This window comes from Ciconia boyciana, chromosome 6, assembly GCF_034638445.1.
Source record: "Ciconia boyciana chromosome 6, ASM3463844v1, whole genome shotgun sequence".
Lineage (NCBI taxonomy): Eukaryota > Metazoa > Chordata > Aves > Ciconiiformes > Ciconiidae > Ciconia > Ciconia boyciana.
In genome coordinates, this window is record NC_132939.1 from 29,911,848 (window position 1) to 29,926,799 (window position 14,952).

Genomic DNA, 14,952 nt, shown 5'->3' on the forward strand with positions numbered 1-14,952 from the left:
CTTTTTGTGCACTTTTTTTAAATGATCTCTCCACAAAGAAACTACTTTAAAGGGTGATATCAGAGTTTCTGTATGAGCTTGTTGCTATTTCAGCCTCATTGTCTCCCACTGACTCAATGCAAGAGATTACATTCGGAGAACTAGTTCTGTGAAGCATGGAGCTCCTCCCAGCCTGACCTCTCTCAGCAAGATGCAAAGTAGAGAACTGTTAGGATATCTGCTTTTCTTTTGCTGACAGGGCTATTGTGAGGAGTGGTGAAAGAGTATGGGCTGGAGAGGAGTTCATTGTGCCTCCAGTCCCAGCTGCTCGCAGCAGACCTGGTTAGTGGGAAGGGTTGGTTTGTGCTGGCTGTGTGAGAGGACTCATCTGTATTTAGAAGTTTTTAATAATGGGTTAACTACTCGATTTTGACACAGTCTTTACCCACATGCTTAGACAGGAGAAGGGGTTCAGTTTACCCGAACACATCACATTGTTAGGAAGACCACTCTGTATGACATGGATGTGGACCCCAGCTGGAAATATGCAGCTATCGGATGCCAAGATCGTAACATCAGGTTAGTTTACTTCTTGTCTTGAAAATATTTTTTCAGTCATAAATGAGTTGGCCAAGGCGGCCCCATCTCCATCATTGTTCCTCTAGGTTCTTTCACACAGCATTTTCAGACAGATCTGAGGCCTCACCTCACATTCTGAGAGGCTGAACTCTGCCTTTCCCCTCGCTGATAAAAAGCTGTGGATATATGCAAATGCCCATGGGACTCTTGGTTTCTCACTGGGTTGCTCTGTAGAGCAAAGCCTTTCTATTGGGAGAGCAAGTGTGCCTTCCTTGGTACATCATTGAGCTGTAGGGCAAGAACTTCTGCGCTGTGGTAATTTTTGCTTTTAAAGGTATGTCTAGTGAGAAGCTGTGAGGTCCTGTGGAATAGCTGGGACTGTAGGAACCTGAAGTTGAGCTAGGTGTGACTGTCTTTGGACAAGTGGAATCCATTCTCTGCTCCCTTTTTATTCATTTCTCCAATTTGTCTGCTTCTGCCTTCAAAGCAAAGGATACTCTCTATAGTTGTGTGTCTCCTCCTGTTGTATCTGGGTGAGATGCTGAGAGTTTTGGTCATAGATAAATACCACTTCTGAGTGTAATTTGTGTTTGTATTCTAATGTAAATAAAGGGTCTTGCTCCCTTAAGCCTTTCCTTTAGTATGAAGGAGCCACAGATATTTTTATAGCAGGGAGGACTGACTGAAGCTTATTAAGAGCCATTCCTGCTACATAACCATTAGCCATTATAAGGCATGGCAAGTTTTTCTCCCTCCTGTTTGACCTCTCCTTCAGTGCCATGATGCTATACTTGTTTTTGATTATTGACTTGAGAATCAAGCCTCAATTTTAATTCAGATAACCTGTTTGATATCATATCATATGGTATGATATCATATGATATCATATCATGGGCCCCTACATTACTTTTGAGGTTGTTTCTTGAACCATTTAAATGATTGGTGGTTATAGTTCGTAGAGTTCGTAATTTTTCCACTTCCTGTGGCTTGGCCCTGTTGCCTCTATCTCATGAGGAGCAGAGAAAAGTATCCTGCTGACAAGAGCCACAGAGCAGTACCTGGGCAAAATGAGCAATCTTGTCTTATGTTGTCCCCCTCAGGGTTTTCAACATAAGCAGTGGGAAGCAGAAGAAGCTTTACAAGGGATCCCAAGGTGAAGATGGCACCCTCATCAAAGTAAGCTGTTTTCTTTCTTTCTTCCCTTTTCTTTTTTTCCAGCTCTTCTGAATGCAGCTCAGGGCTAAGAAAATGAAATACGAATCTGAACACGAACACGAGAAGGAAATTTTTTTTTTTTTTTTTCCCTTGCTCCATACTTTGTCCCTTATCTTGCTGCTGCTTCCTCCTACCTCTGTCCTTAAGGGCTGGTAATGTATTTGGGTTCCATCAGGCTAAAACAGGAAAAGAGTCAACGAATGCTGAAGTTGATCTCTAACTTCTCCCTCTGCCCTGTTTCTGAAGCGAGGCACAGGCCCATGCTGTAAAAGCAAGTAGAACTGCACCAATATCTCTCAGGAGATGATTTAGTCCATTTACTTTAATCCTTTACTTTCTGCTCCAGGGAGCTCATTCTGGCTTTCTTGACTATTTTTGTTAGGATTTTTAAGGTGGAGCTGCCTGTTGATCAGTGTTTGAGAAGTTTGTGGTTGCTGGAGGGCAAATACAAGTGAAACTCTTTATGAGTTCATGAAATTAAGTAGCATCTGCCCTGAAAAGCCCGTATTCTTCAGGTCTTGGAGTGCTGGATAAGCCTGGTACTGCTTAGAGAGAGTCTATTCGTGTTTCCCACCTGCTGAATGCATCCAGGCCTTGGGTAGGGTAGCATGTCTGCTTCTGCCACTGTCCTGGGCTTCCCCTGGTAAACCTGTTGCATTCAAGATTCAGTGTTAAGAGTGATGCCAGCACATTGGGATGTGGAAGAATTGCATTCTTGTCTTTAAAGGGGGAAAACCAATTGACACAACCAAAATACCTCTCAAGTTAAGTTGCTAAACAAGCTTCTTCATCGTATTTGTTTTCACTGATAATTCTTCTACTTTTTAAACCAAATATTTCTGTTCAGCTGCACAGGCCAGCAATATTATTGATGGGTGTAAATAACTGGGTAAAAAGGGAGAGGAAAGCAAACAGCTTTGTTCAGTGTCACCTCTTCTGTTTTACAGAGAAAGATAACTTCTCTTTCTCCTTGCCTTTTATAATTCCTACAAAGTTTTTTATAAGCCAGAGTAATGAAAATGAAAAATTGATGCTACACGTTATTTCTGGTAAGCTCAGGTGCTTGATTATATCCTTGTTAGACCACAAACCATGAAATGTTGCTGGGAGCTGGATTTTTTGTTTTTAATATCCTTTATTTTTTGGGGTTTTTTTAATGTATAGCTGAAGTAGAGAATCTCAATTATTTTTAATATTGCTTTGTTCATTTTTAGGACAATTATGTAACCAAGGGATTATGGTTGTCTCTGGAATTTAAACTTTCTTGGCATGTTGTTCTGAGATCATAATATACATTGCAGTTTAACAAGTAGAACCCAGACAGTGACATGCAAAGCAAAACCTACAGCAACAAAATAAACATAACAAAAAAAGTTAGCAGTATTTAAATACAGTGTCTCTCTCAAAAAGCAGACATTTTCACTCTTAGTTCCTTAAACTCTCAGTTCCTTTGTTCTTTCTACAAAGGACAAAGCAGGACATTTGGTGACAGTAGCTGTATTTGCTGTGTAGTGCTGCTTTAGACCTAGTGAGGCATTTGGAGGGGGTTTTATATTTGATCCACGATAAAGCAACAAATGGGTGTATATGGACCCCCCACCCCCCCACCCCCCAAAAAAAAAACCCAAAAAACCCCACAACAAAAAAACCCAACCAAAAAACCAACCCAAAAACAGGAGTTGCAAATGGTGGTGATTTGACAGCGTTATTATCAAAGACAATTTCCCTGCAGTGTTGAGTTCTTTTTTTGGTTTCTCTCCTCAAGATTGGAGTTAATATTTCACTTAACTCTGTCAGCTCTCATTATTTCTTTGGGGGGGATGTTTTGACTTGTGTGTGGGTTTTGTTTTGTTTTGATCTTAAGATAGAAGAAAGTTAAGACCCCAATAGTTAAAAGGAGGTAGGAGAGACAGAGGTATAAGTCTGTCCATTGGTGATGGTGCCTTCACAGTCATGAAGGCGTTTAATGTAAGTGCCTTTAGTCTCTGATTAGGTTGGAGATAGTTTTGACACTTCAGTCAGGTTGGAGATTTGTCCTGGGATGCTGGATAGCCTGGTACTCAGTTGGAGTCCTTTAATGCATTTTATTCTTTTAACTACTATGCATTTTATTATTTTAACAACTGTGGCTCTCTTGGGTATTCTGGACCGTTTTCATGCAGTTTGAAGGCACTTTCTCACCAGATCTTTGAAATTCTCTTATCTCCTAAACCAGGTCCAAACGGATCCCTCTGGTCTTTATATTGCAACCAGTTGTTCTGACAAGAACCTCTCCATCTTTGATTTCTATTCTGGCGAGTGTGTTGCAACCATGTATGGACATTCAGGTAAGGCACGTAAACTTCTGGAAATGCATTTTTTTTTCTGCTGATGACTATATAGCAGGGTCTGATACTAGTCAAAGCTTTCTGAAGGTTCCTCCCCACCAAAGTTTACGCAATGGGTATTTTGGAGTAGGTTAGGGTGAGATGAAGTGTAATACCTTATTTCATTGCAATTTCAACATTTTTCAGACCTCATTTTGCATTGCAAAACACAAACACACACCTGCCTGTCAGGCCATGTATTTGTTTACACAGTTTTTCTAATAGCCTATAAGGTACTCTGTGTTTTTCCAGTGTATATTAAGTTTCATTATGATATACCCTCAGCTCCTACCATGCAGGGGCTATTCTATTATAGGCAAAAAAAGACTTCAGTCTTTGTGCTTATTTTGCTGTGGGATACCCTTTCTATGTCAAGCCTAGATTCTTTCTTAAATGGTTATGGTAATTGGGGCATATTGATCTGTGAAGTGTGTTGGCTTTAATCAGAATTTGAGTTGCTGAACACAGATAGGCTATTTGGCTAATGATCTCTTCTGTCCATTGGAATAATTCAGGAAAGGTTTTTTTTTTTCTTGTGCTTTACTTCACACAGAGATTGTAACCGGGATGAAATTCAGCAATGACTGCAAACATCTGATCTCTGTTTCTGGTGACAGGTAAGCGGGGGTTGCTTGTTTGTGATATCAGCTCATGCCATCTTACACTGGATTTAAAGTGTGTCCTGAAGGAAGGTAGAATTTTTTTTTAATGAGGCACGTTTTATGAACTCCAAAGAAACCTCAGAGCTTTCTGAATCCTAAATAGGTGCTGTTGGCAAAGCTCACAGAGCTTATATTATCCTTGCATGGAATGAGATGCCCATGTGAAGTGCTTCCCTGTGGTTTTCTGAGTGTAGGTACTATTTCCTGCTGGAAAGGAGACAGGGATGTGGCCTGTTTTGTTACCAGCCTTCAGGTCTGTAGCATAATGCAGCTTGTGATATTCTGACCAGTGGTGCCAAAACTTTTGTCTTACAGTACTCCTGTTGGTGAGGTTTCACCACGTGAATGAGCCTGTCTAGCAGCAAAAGGGACAAGTCTGTCCTCACTCTTTGCTCCTGTCCCTATGGTCTTCTTCCCCACTCCCCTAAGTCAGCTGTAGTGCAGTTGACCCCTCATTAAGGTGATTTAGGTCACTACATCAGCACTGCCCCCAGCTGAGTTTTCTGCTGATTTAGGGAGATAAATCAGTTCACCAAAAGCTTAAGTAATCACCAGACTGAGGGGAAAAGGAAAATACATGCCTAATGTGATGATTGTAGAGGTGAGTGGACCCACTACTTCTGCAATCAGTAAATGCTTAAATCAGCTGAACAGAATATAATTTTTCCTTTGAGAAAGATGGTTCCTGGAGTGATATTTCAAGGCTAGAGCAAGCTAGATTCTCTCTCTTTCTTTCTCTTTTTCATTAATAAACCACAATTGAACCGGAAAAAGAGTTTTAGAGGGTGAGTTGTTACAGAACATACATCACCTTAAATCCCATCAGTTTGTTATTTCTGTCTTTCAGTAAAAAGTATATAATTTGGTTTTCCTCTTTCTTTACCTTTCATGTGTGTAAATAGATAAGGGGAAAAGTTGCAGGAAAAAAAAGAGTCCTTTTGTTGTGGAATTCTGATAAATTCCAGAAATATGGATTGTTTGAGGTCCCCAGTGATCCTTGTGATTTAGTGCAATGTTCCCTTGTTTGACCATTACCATGAGCGAAAGGGTCATTTTCTTCACTAAGGATGTGGGGGAAGTGAATGAGAAGTGAGGAAAGGATTCATGAAGAAGTTTGCTACAGCAGGAGGAGGGAAAGGAGAGGAGAAAGTGTGTTTTTCAAAGGAGAACAGGGAAAATAGTCTGTTCATACACAGCAGCATGTGCAAAGAATAAAACTGAGACTAGAAAGAGAAATGGAGATGATGAAAGGCACAAGGACTGGGAGACCCATGTGAGAAAAGTAGTGCAAGGAAAAAAAAAGCAGCAAGAAAAAAAAAGGTGGCAAAAGGGGTAGGTGGGCGCATGCTTCTGTAGAGCTTTGTGTTGAATGTTAATGTATTTACAAGTTCATACTGTTTGCTGCTTATCTCTAGGTTTGATAGCTGTGGGGGTGGGATAAATGAACAAGCCAGATTTGCTTTCTGAATTTTGTTTCCTGCTTTTCAGTATTTTCTCAGCAGCAGATTATGCTTGCTGTTACGTTTGAGAGAGCTGCTGCTTGATGGGAAGCAGCTGGCTGCCCCTGGGTTGCCATAGTTCCCAGATGCAGTGCCTCACCACTTTCTCCTGGCTGAAAAGCTGGGGTGGGAGGATGACAGTGTGTTCACTGTTGATGGGAAGCGTCTGTGTGTGACTTCAGCAGCTGGGAGTGATGCTCCTAAGCTTTGTTGCGAAGGGAGTGGCACTGGGGACAAGAAGGGAATTTTTAGTTTTCATTAAAATCTCCACAGACTGCAAAGTGGGGTTTCTGTTTTCCTTTTGTGTGGCATGGAAATAAAACCTTTTAAAATGTCTTCTCGTGAGAGGACAAAAATGGAGAAGATGCAGGCATTCAGGATCCTGGTGCTTTTCGCATTTGCCTCAGGTCCAGGAGACCTGAGACCAGGTTCATGACCGTTGTTCAAAATGGCAGAGAAAATGAAGTTTTACAAACTAGCAAGGAAGAGGGGAAGGCTCCTCATTGAAAACTCCTTGGTGAATTGGAGTACCCGTGAGTATGGTGGCACCAATGGGTCTTGAAGAACTTGATTAAATCCTCTTTGGATTCCAAAGGGTGTGCAGGATTTTATAAATGATAGTAAAAGCACCACCTCTGTTTCTACATCAGTGTAAGTATACCCAGCTAGACAGGAAAGATGGGTGAGATGAAAAGAATTAGTTAGCACTGAGGTTAAATTTCAAAGAAAATGCTGGTCATTTTACTTACTAGTAGCTGAAGATGAGATACAGTATTCTCTAATGTCATGAGGAATTTATTTTTTTTTATTTTTTAGCCAGATTTCTGAAGAAAATGAGACCAATGAGATCACACTGTTTGTTTCCCTCTCTTAAATGCTTTTGAATCCATTGACCAAATTAAATCAAATTCCTTAGAAGATTCCTGGAGGGAGTCCCAAGTAAAATATTAGGAGTACCCTGACTGCAAAAAGTACTGCCACATAAGCTTAACCTTTATTACACCACAGAGACTCCATGGGATGGCAGGCATTAGGAAGGCCTTGCCCATGGGGGTAGTCGCAATCCGCGGCTGCAGCTTAGCCGCTGTTAGAGGATGCAAAGGACATCTGTAGGCTCCACTTATCCTGCTGACCATGGAGGGACTTGTTACGGCATTTCCTTCAGCAACTGGTCAGATAGTCAAATAAAGGTATAGGATCAGAGATGAGTCTGTGCAAATATCTCTGCAGTTGCTCTTGCCCACAGGCAGTCTTTGCCAGGCAGGTTTTACCTTTTTGTCGTGGGGGTTGTGATGGGATTGAGTTTCTGTGAAGCTGTTTCTGCGTGTGTCTCTCCCCGCCACAGACAGAAGGGCTCATTTGCCTCTGCAGTGGGTATTGATAATATCAATAAACTGAACTGAGACTTGACCCCAGCCTCACCTTTCCCTCTTTCAGCTGTATCTTCATCTGGCGTCTGAGCTCAGAGATGACCATCAACATGCGGCAGCGACTGTCTGACATGAAGCAGAGAGGGAAGCAGGCAGAAAAGTCTCCTCCACACAAGACAGCTGGACTCATGAGGTGAGCAGAATAGACTGAGGAAAGGTGGCTGGCTTCGTAGGGTTTAATGTGAAAAGTGTGGTGCTGGGATTCAACTGGAAGGTTTCTGCTGTCTTCACTGATAGTGTCTTCTAAAACTCTTCTGTTGGATTTGCCATGGTTTTTGTGCCCCTTTCTTTGGATATAGAAGCCTGACTGTGATCTTCCAGACAGAGTTACTTAGTGTTGCTTCACTGATTGCAATGTATATGCAATGCCCCTTGTGTCTTAATCTAGTTTAATGATGTGGTCGGAAACTTTAATAAGCAGTTTACCTAGCAATACTGAGGCTGGTACACAGCATCCCACCAGGGAAGCCTTGCTCCTTCATGAATAAAGCTGTCTGGATCTAGGCTGAATGCAATTTAAAGGCTGTTTGCTACAGTGTCAGTACTGAAGTATACCTGTGAGCTGTATGAGTTTGCCATGTTGACATAATTCTGAAAGAGTCCTTACAGTTGTGCTGTTTCTTTGTTAACTATTTTCTGGAGGCTTTGAAAAAGGTCACCTAAAAATAATTATAATATAAATAATAAATATAAAAATATTTTCCATGGGAAAAGTTCTTGCCAGCTAAATCATATTATTATTTTTTGCTTGGTAAACAACGTATCTAAAAACAAACTACCACAGCCTACAAACTGAATAGATCTAAATTTATCTGGTGACCTTTCTTTAAAAAGTGGTGCTTAAACACAGACCCTGTTTTTAAACAGAGCAAGAGTGACAGGGGATTATGGATTATTAGCATAATATATTTGGTTTCTCTGTGGTTAGTAAGTAGCTGAGACTAATTTGACTGTAAGCAATGCAGGAGAGAGTCCTGACTGAGCTGATACGGGATCAAAGTGGGGAAAAAAGGATAAACAGATTTTTGATGCTATGTCCCACAATTTTCCTCCTCCAAATGACTACAAATTGAGTTCTGGGTATAAAAGTGTCAAAGCATTGGATAATGCATGTGGTAAGCATTGTCAAAGACTTACCACACTGGTTGTTAGAGTATCACTGCGACCTTCCCACTTCCTTCGGGAGCAAGTAATGTTGAAACAAATCTGTCTGCATAGCCTCATTTGGGAAAGTCTTGGTATGCTTATTCTTGAAATGAGTCTTGTCTAATAAGTGCTTTTGGTAAGGATGCTGGGAGAACTCAGGAAGCCTTTTTCTAGCCAAAATTCTGGAGCTGTCAAGCAGTGTGCTTTTTATAGCAGACTCTCCATTATTCCAGCAGCTGCAGCTTTACCCTACCGAGGCTCAGCCAGTGATAATCCCAGTCCTCTTCCGCATTAGGTGATACTTGTTTCCGTCACAGACGCTTGCTGAAGGGGCGGTGTTAGTGCCACGCCAAGCCCAGCACTTTATTAAACTTGTTTGGTAACCTCTTTGCAAGCCTGGAATCTACTTGTTTGGTCAGCTTTGAAAGCTTGTTTTCAGTTTTGAGCGACCGCTGTGGTCACTGGAGATCAGCAAAGACATAACTCCAGAGCATTTTGGATTGGGACTGAATATGGAGGAAGAGCCCATTGGACCAGCATTACTGAGGTGGGAGAAGAAAAACTAATGAACTTGAGTAAGATTGTTTTTCTAGATGCCCTGTACCTGTTCTGGTTGTGTTTCCAAAGTCTGTTTGTGTAGGTTGCAGTGGAGACTGGGGTTGCACCTTGTGGTGTAAAACTGTTGTCTCAAAAGGACTCACAGTAGTGTAAGAAAGGTCCCTGCCTGGTGATATGTCATTTGTTCTATGATATTTTATCTAGAATGGTATTGCTTGAATGTTGTGGGGGTAGTAATGCATTTTCCTGGTTCCATAGTATGAATATATGACCAGATGAATAATCAGAATAATACTGGAGAAACAAAACTGAACTGCAGAGACAGTGGGGAGATGAAGATTTCCAATTCAGGGCAGTGCTGTCTCTATCCAGCTGTGACTGGCAGGGCAAGGATTGGCCCAGGTGAATAACATCTGGAGCATAAAAATGCCTTTCTGGGTCAAACCAGTGCTCCATGAAGCCCAGTATTCTGCCTGTGACAGTGGCAATGGAAAATGCTATTTAGTGAGACACTGTGTGAGCCTTGCTATATGGACCTTTGTGGTCCATTTGCCTCATGCTCAGTTGTTGTATTGGGGATGTTAGGAGGCACGTCTCTACCTGTTCCCTTTAGTATTTGGTCATGGATCCATTGTCCACTGAATTTGTATAAATCCTTTTTGAACTTTGTAATATTGTCTGCCTCTGCAGCCTCCCATGGTGACAAATTCCAGGAGTTCATTGCTCTCTGGGGAAAGAAGGACTTTTTTTTGTCTCTATTAAACCACACTCCTGCTAGTTTCGCTGAAAGCTCCCGGCTTCTGAATATTGTTAGCTTTGGTGAACTATAGCTCTGCATCCAGCTATCTGTAGTCCCCATGGTTTCGTAAACCTCTATCATAACCTTTCTTCATCCAGCCTTCTCTCCAAACTGAAGAGTCCCAGCCTGTTCTGTCCCTCCAAAAACTTCTAGAGAGACTAAAGTTTCTCCGCTGAAGGATTTCTCTGACTCACCTTTATGGGACATTGGATTATTTTGGAACTGATCGGAGCTGTATTACCCACAGTTCTCCATAGTGTCTCTCAGAGCCTTTCAGTCCTGCCTCTGATTGTGATAATTGCAGATGTGTGCTTTTCTGTCATCTGCTGAACATGAGGAGCTCTGATTGTTTGTATCACTTAGCTGATAACTCAGCTGATATTGCTGATACATTTTGGTTTTGAGGCATATATATTTTCAGAGGAGGAACCATGTAAAGGCCTTTTAATACAGTTATGACTTTGATCCAAGTATGCATTTATTGTTTAGAAAAGCTTGTCTCAAATTTTTGGAAGGGAAGTTTTAAACTGATTTTACTGTGGAATTTTTGCAGGGCTTATAGTCATGTTTTAGCTGAGCATTTATATTTTTTTATTTTAATTTTTAAAGTCACTTTTCTGTGACTTTCATTGGAGCTCTAGTATAAATAGCAGGAGATAGATATGTTATCCAAATTAAATTGTCTAAAACTAATATATGTAAGCTGAAGAAGTACTGTGTGCCCTCAGATATATTTGGAAAGAAGAGTTTCTTATCAAATTATCAGTGAGGCTTTGGTCCAGTCCAGGAAAGCTGTGTAGTTTCCGAGGCTCAGAATGGGGCAGGCTTTTGATGCCAGATCAGAAGTGGTGCCTGAGTCTGTGCTGAACTACTGCAATTGTAACACCAGGGACACTCTGAAGTCAGAAGCATTCTGATCTTTCTGTGGGGAAAAGCAGGGTAACTTTATTTTAAAACCCTTAGGCATTTGGGGGGAGCGGGGGCAGGCAATCTGCTAGTGATCCCTACCTCATAGGATGTTACAGTTTCATAAATAGGCCCCTAAAGCTGAGGGTTTAAGTAACACAAGATCAGAGTGGGAATGCTGACAACATACTTCTTTAAATGGATAGTTGCTGTTCTTGTCTGTTTTAAGAAAAGAAAGAAGGGCTGAATTCAGGACATGCAAAAGAATACAGAGTACCTAATATCAGATGTCTTAATACTAGAACTCCATAAAGACATGTGGCACTTTTAAGTCTATATATGCATCCTGAAGACTTTCTAACTGAAGGTCCTTCCCTGCCATTGACCCCGTACTGGCAGACCTTTCAGAAACTGGGAGCTGAAGTGCAACTGACTTTGCCCCTCCATGCAGAACAAGACCCAGGCGTGGTACTAGAATGGGATAGTTCTTCAGCAAAGGAAGAAGACAAGAGCAAGACAATTAAAATCCTTGCTCTGAGTCACATGTATCATGGGAATGGGACATGTCTGTACATACCGTTCTGGAATAGCTACTCTGAGACATTCATTCTGGTATAATGATGCTTTGTTGGGGTTTGGCTAAACCTGCTGTCAGCAGGAATTTAGCAAAACCCAGAAGTCTTATTCCTTCGCTTTCAGAATGCTCTCGTGTGGTGCTTACTTGGAAGCAGCTCCCATGCTTGAAAGGTCACCCTACGTTACTCTGATTTCCATCTAAGCATGAACAAGAACTGAGGAAGAGATGTGTGCAACAGAGGGGCTTAGAAGAAAATCCAAAGTACATAGAAGAAGGCAGGGAAAGAAAGGAGAAAGTAGCAAAGCCCAAATTGAGGGATTGACTTGGGCAAGCACAACAGTTAAAACACTCAAGACCTTGTGAACCTAGGTTTCATTTTCAGGAGTATCAGATATCAGAAACTGAACAGGTTCAGTTTCAAGTCAGTGGGCCCAAGATCCTTTTGAAAACCCCATTCATTTGTCTCCCTTCAAGTCACAGGACTGAGTTTGAAAAGCACATCTGAGTTGTAAAAAGGAGGATGTGGAAGGGGGGCATGAATTTTTGCTAGGATAATGCAAGATGATAACCTTACATTTGTATCAGACACATGTGACTTCATAATTTGTTTGGCACTTTCTATGAGGTATGAAAAAACACCCATCCAACTTCCAAAGTATGTTTTGCATTCTCTTACTCAGCTCCTTTGAGGATATTGGAACGTACTTTTTTCCCCCTTACTAATTTTGTCAGTCACCATCTGACAGACAGAGGCCATCTTTCTATTTGTAACATAAACCACATTGATAGCAATCCTCCCTTCTCCATTTACACCAATGACAGTACATGCAGGAGTTTAGCAAACGCATAACCCTGCCTTGCCATATCACCTCATCATAGTGAAGTATTCCACCAGTTAGATGTTAAAATGTCTAATAATCCAACCCTTCTTCCTCAATAAACTCCTCAACCAACCATGATGAATACAAGCAGAAGGATACTATTGAAGTTACTGATACAAAGTTAATATTGTCTACCATATGCAAGTGTAATATACCTCCTAGGACAAAACATGGCATAACCTCAAACGTACTGTGGTGCTTGAACATTGTTGGGATTCCCCTGCTTAGGCACAAGAACCTGAGAGTGACAAGATGGGCAGTAGAAAAGAGGAAGAGACTGACAAACTCAAATGTCAAAAGCAGATGAGGGCAGCCAACATGAAACTGTTTCCCTGGAGGACTCTGCAGACTACAATCAGTTTCACTCTGCTTTTTGCGAGAACACCTCAAAGCTCATCTGAAAGGGTTGGATAGTTATTGCTCAGCCACTCCTAATAAAATGGAAATTAATGTTCTGCCACTATATGGGAAGAGAAAAGATTAAAATACCGTAACTACTTCTTACCGTGTTTCAATACTGCCTGCTATCTGTTAGCTGCAGGAGAAGTTGGTCCCTGGCCAGGCTGCATTTGGTGGATGAGCTATTTTTATTTCATGAATAATTCTTGACACTCAACACCCACCAGTGATATCCTATAAATGTCACTAATGATGAGTTTGATGCTTTAGCTCAAGGCCATGCAGTGGGCGCTACTCATTTGTTTGTTGGGGATTCTTTATTTGTTCAATTACTGTCCAAAGTGGGTTAGTTCGTTTGGTTCTGTTGACTGAAGGGGTGAGGGGAGGAAGGGGAAGAGGAGAAGAAAGAGGGAAGATAGAGTTTGGTGTTGGTAAATGTCCTTGCTTGGTATTGGGGAATTCTATGCTGGGAGTGCCTCTGAGGTCTGTATGGGAACACTTGTCTGATCTACTTTGATTAAAGATCTGCCCAAAATATGTTTTACATTATTCCTTGTGCCTGAAGGCTAAAAAAGGCAGCACAGCGCTCTTGTGGTGAGTGGGCTGTGCCAGCAGGTTCTGTGTGGTGCAGTCCTTGATGTGAACCTGTCTTTTATGTGATAATTTGCCATATACCCAATTGCTGTCAAACAGGGAGTGTCTTTATGACATTTTTGATGTGTAAAACAGTTCCAGAGAGGAAATGCTTAAGGGTGGGGAAAATATTTGCCTTTCAAATATGCTCTACCATCTTGACCTTATGAATTGGCAAGGTCTGAAATGGAAGGCCAAGTTTCATTCCACTTGACTTTCTCAGACTCGTTTACTTCTGTTCTGATTTCTGTCATCCTTCCACACATATGAGACAATTGCTGTGGTAGGCTCTACACTCCTTTGCGCAGGGTTTAACTTGCCCTGTTTCTCAGAGATGGGTTTTGCTAGAGCAATGGCTGTTTGGGAGAGTTGAGGCAGCCTGCTGAGCGTGGATGGAGATAAAGTGGAGAACTGTCTGGTGTAGGGATTGAAATGGTGGGCAATTCTTGAGATAGACCATAATACTCCTTCCAATTCCTGCCTCCCAGGCGTGAGTCCATCTCTGCCCTGTCCTCTGTGCCTGCACTCTCATCAGACAGCGACAAGGATGGTGAAGATGAAGGGAATGATGAAGATGAATTACGTGGGCTGCAGTCTTTCCATATTCAGTCCAACTGCACCACTGAGAGAGACTCAGGTATAAATGGGAGAGGGGCATGGGCAGAGATGGAGAAAAATGGCATGAATGTGAAGTGGGGAGAAGATGAGAGACACTGGCTTAGGGTTAACAAGATACCGGCAGAAAGACCAAGACGGAAACAGATGGATCGACACCAATGGGTAATGTGGAGTTGCCCATTCCTGCATCTAAAGAGGGGTACATTTCAGAGTTCTCTCATTAGAAATTCAGTTGTTGAATTGGCAAGTTTCTTGCCTGTTCCAACTAGCCAAACAAATTTTGCACTAGTGTCCTGGGCTTGGGTCTACAAGCTATTAGAAGTCCACAGAAGCCAAAAGAGATTTCATAAAGGATTCTAGAGATGTCTGATAAAACTTAAAGTAGAGATTAGCATTACTAATTTGAGGTATTTTTACCACAGATGCTACAGTGTATTGGAGCAGGGTTTTCTCCCAAGCCTTTGGTGGGCCACTGCACTGTGGCAAGCATTCTGCAATGGGTTTGCTGAGTCAGTGAAAATCTTACATAAAACAGTATGTCTCCATTAAAATTTTGATACAGCGATTTGGTAGTCTATGGGAAAGCATGTGTTGACAGTGGTCTGCTGGCTCAAAAGGTGTAGGAGGAAAGATTAGGAAAGAGGTGTTTAAAAAGCTGGACTGCTGGCCAAGGATGTCAACTAGGAATATATCTTTTTCCCTTTC

General features: G+C 41.7%; 1 protein-coding gene across 5 annotated transcripts in view; it reads left to right on the forward strand.

The window, feature by feature from the left end:
• MAPKBP1 (mitogen-activated protein kinase binding protein 1) overlaps positions 1-14,952 on the forward strand; it is a 103,555-nt gene that overhangs the window by 70,076 nt on the left and 18,527 nt on the right. For all 5 annotated transcript variants that reach the window (XM_072864593.1, XM_072864595.1, XM_072864597.1 and 2 more), the window contains exons 16-21: positions 437-558; positions 1,659-1,734; positions 3,989-4,100; positions 4,693-4,756; positions 7,738-7,863; positions 14,118-14,266. In XM_072864593.1, the coding sequence (XP_072720694.1) occupies positions 437-558; positions 1,659-1,734; positions 3,989-4,100; positions 4,693-4,756; positions 7,738-7,863; positions 14,118-14,266 (649 nt within the window). The remainder of the gene's footprint in view (positions 1-436; positions 559-1,658; positions 1,735-3,988; positions 4,101-4,692; positions 4,757-7,737; positions 7,864-14,117; positions 14,267-14,952) is intronic.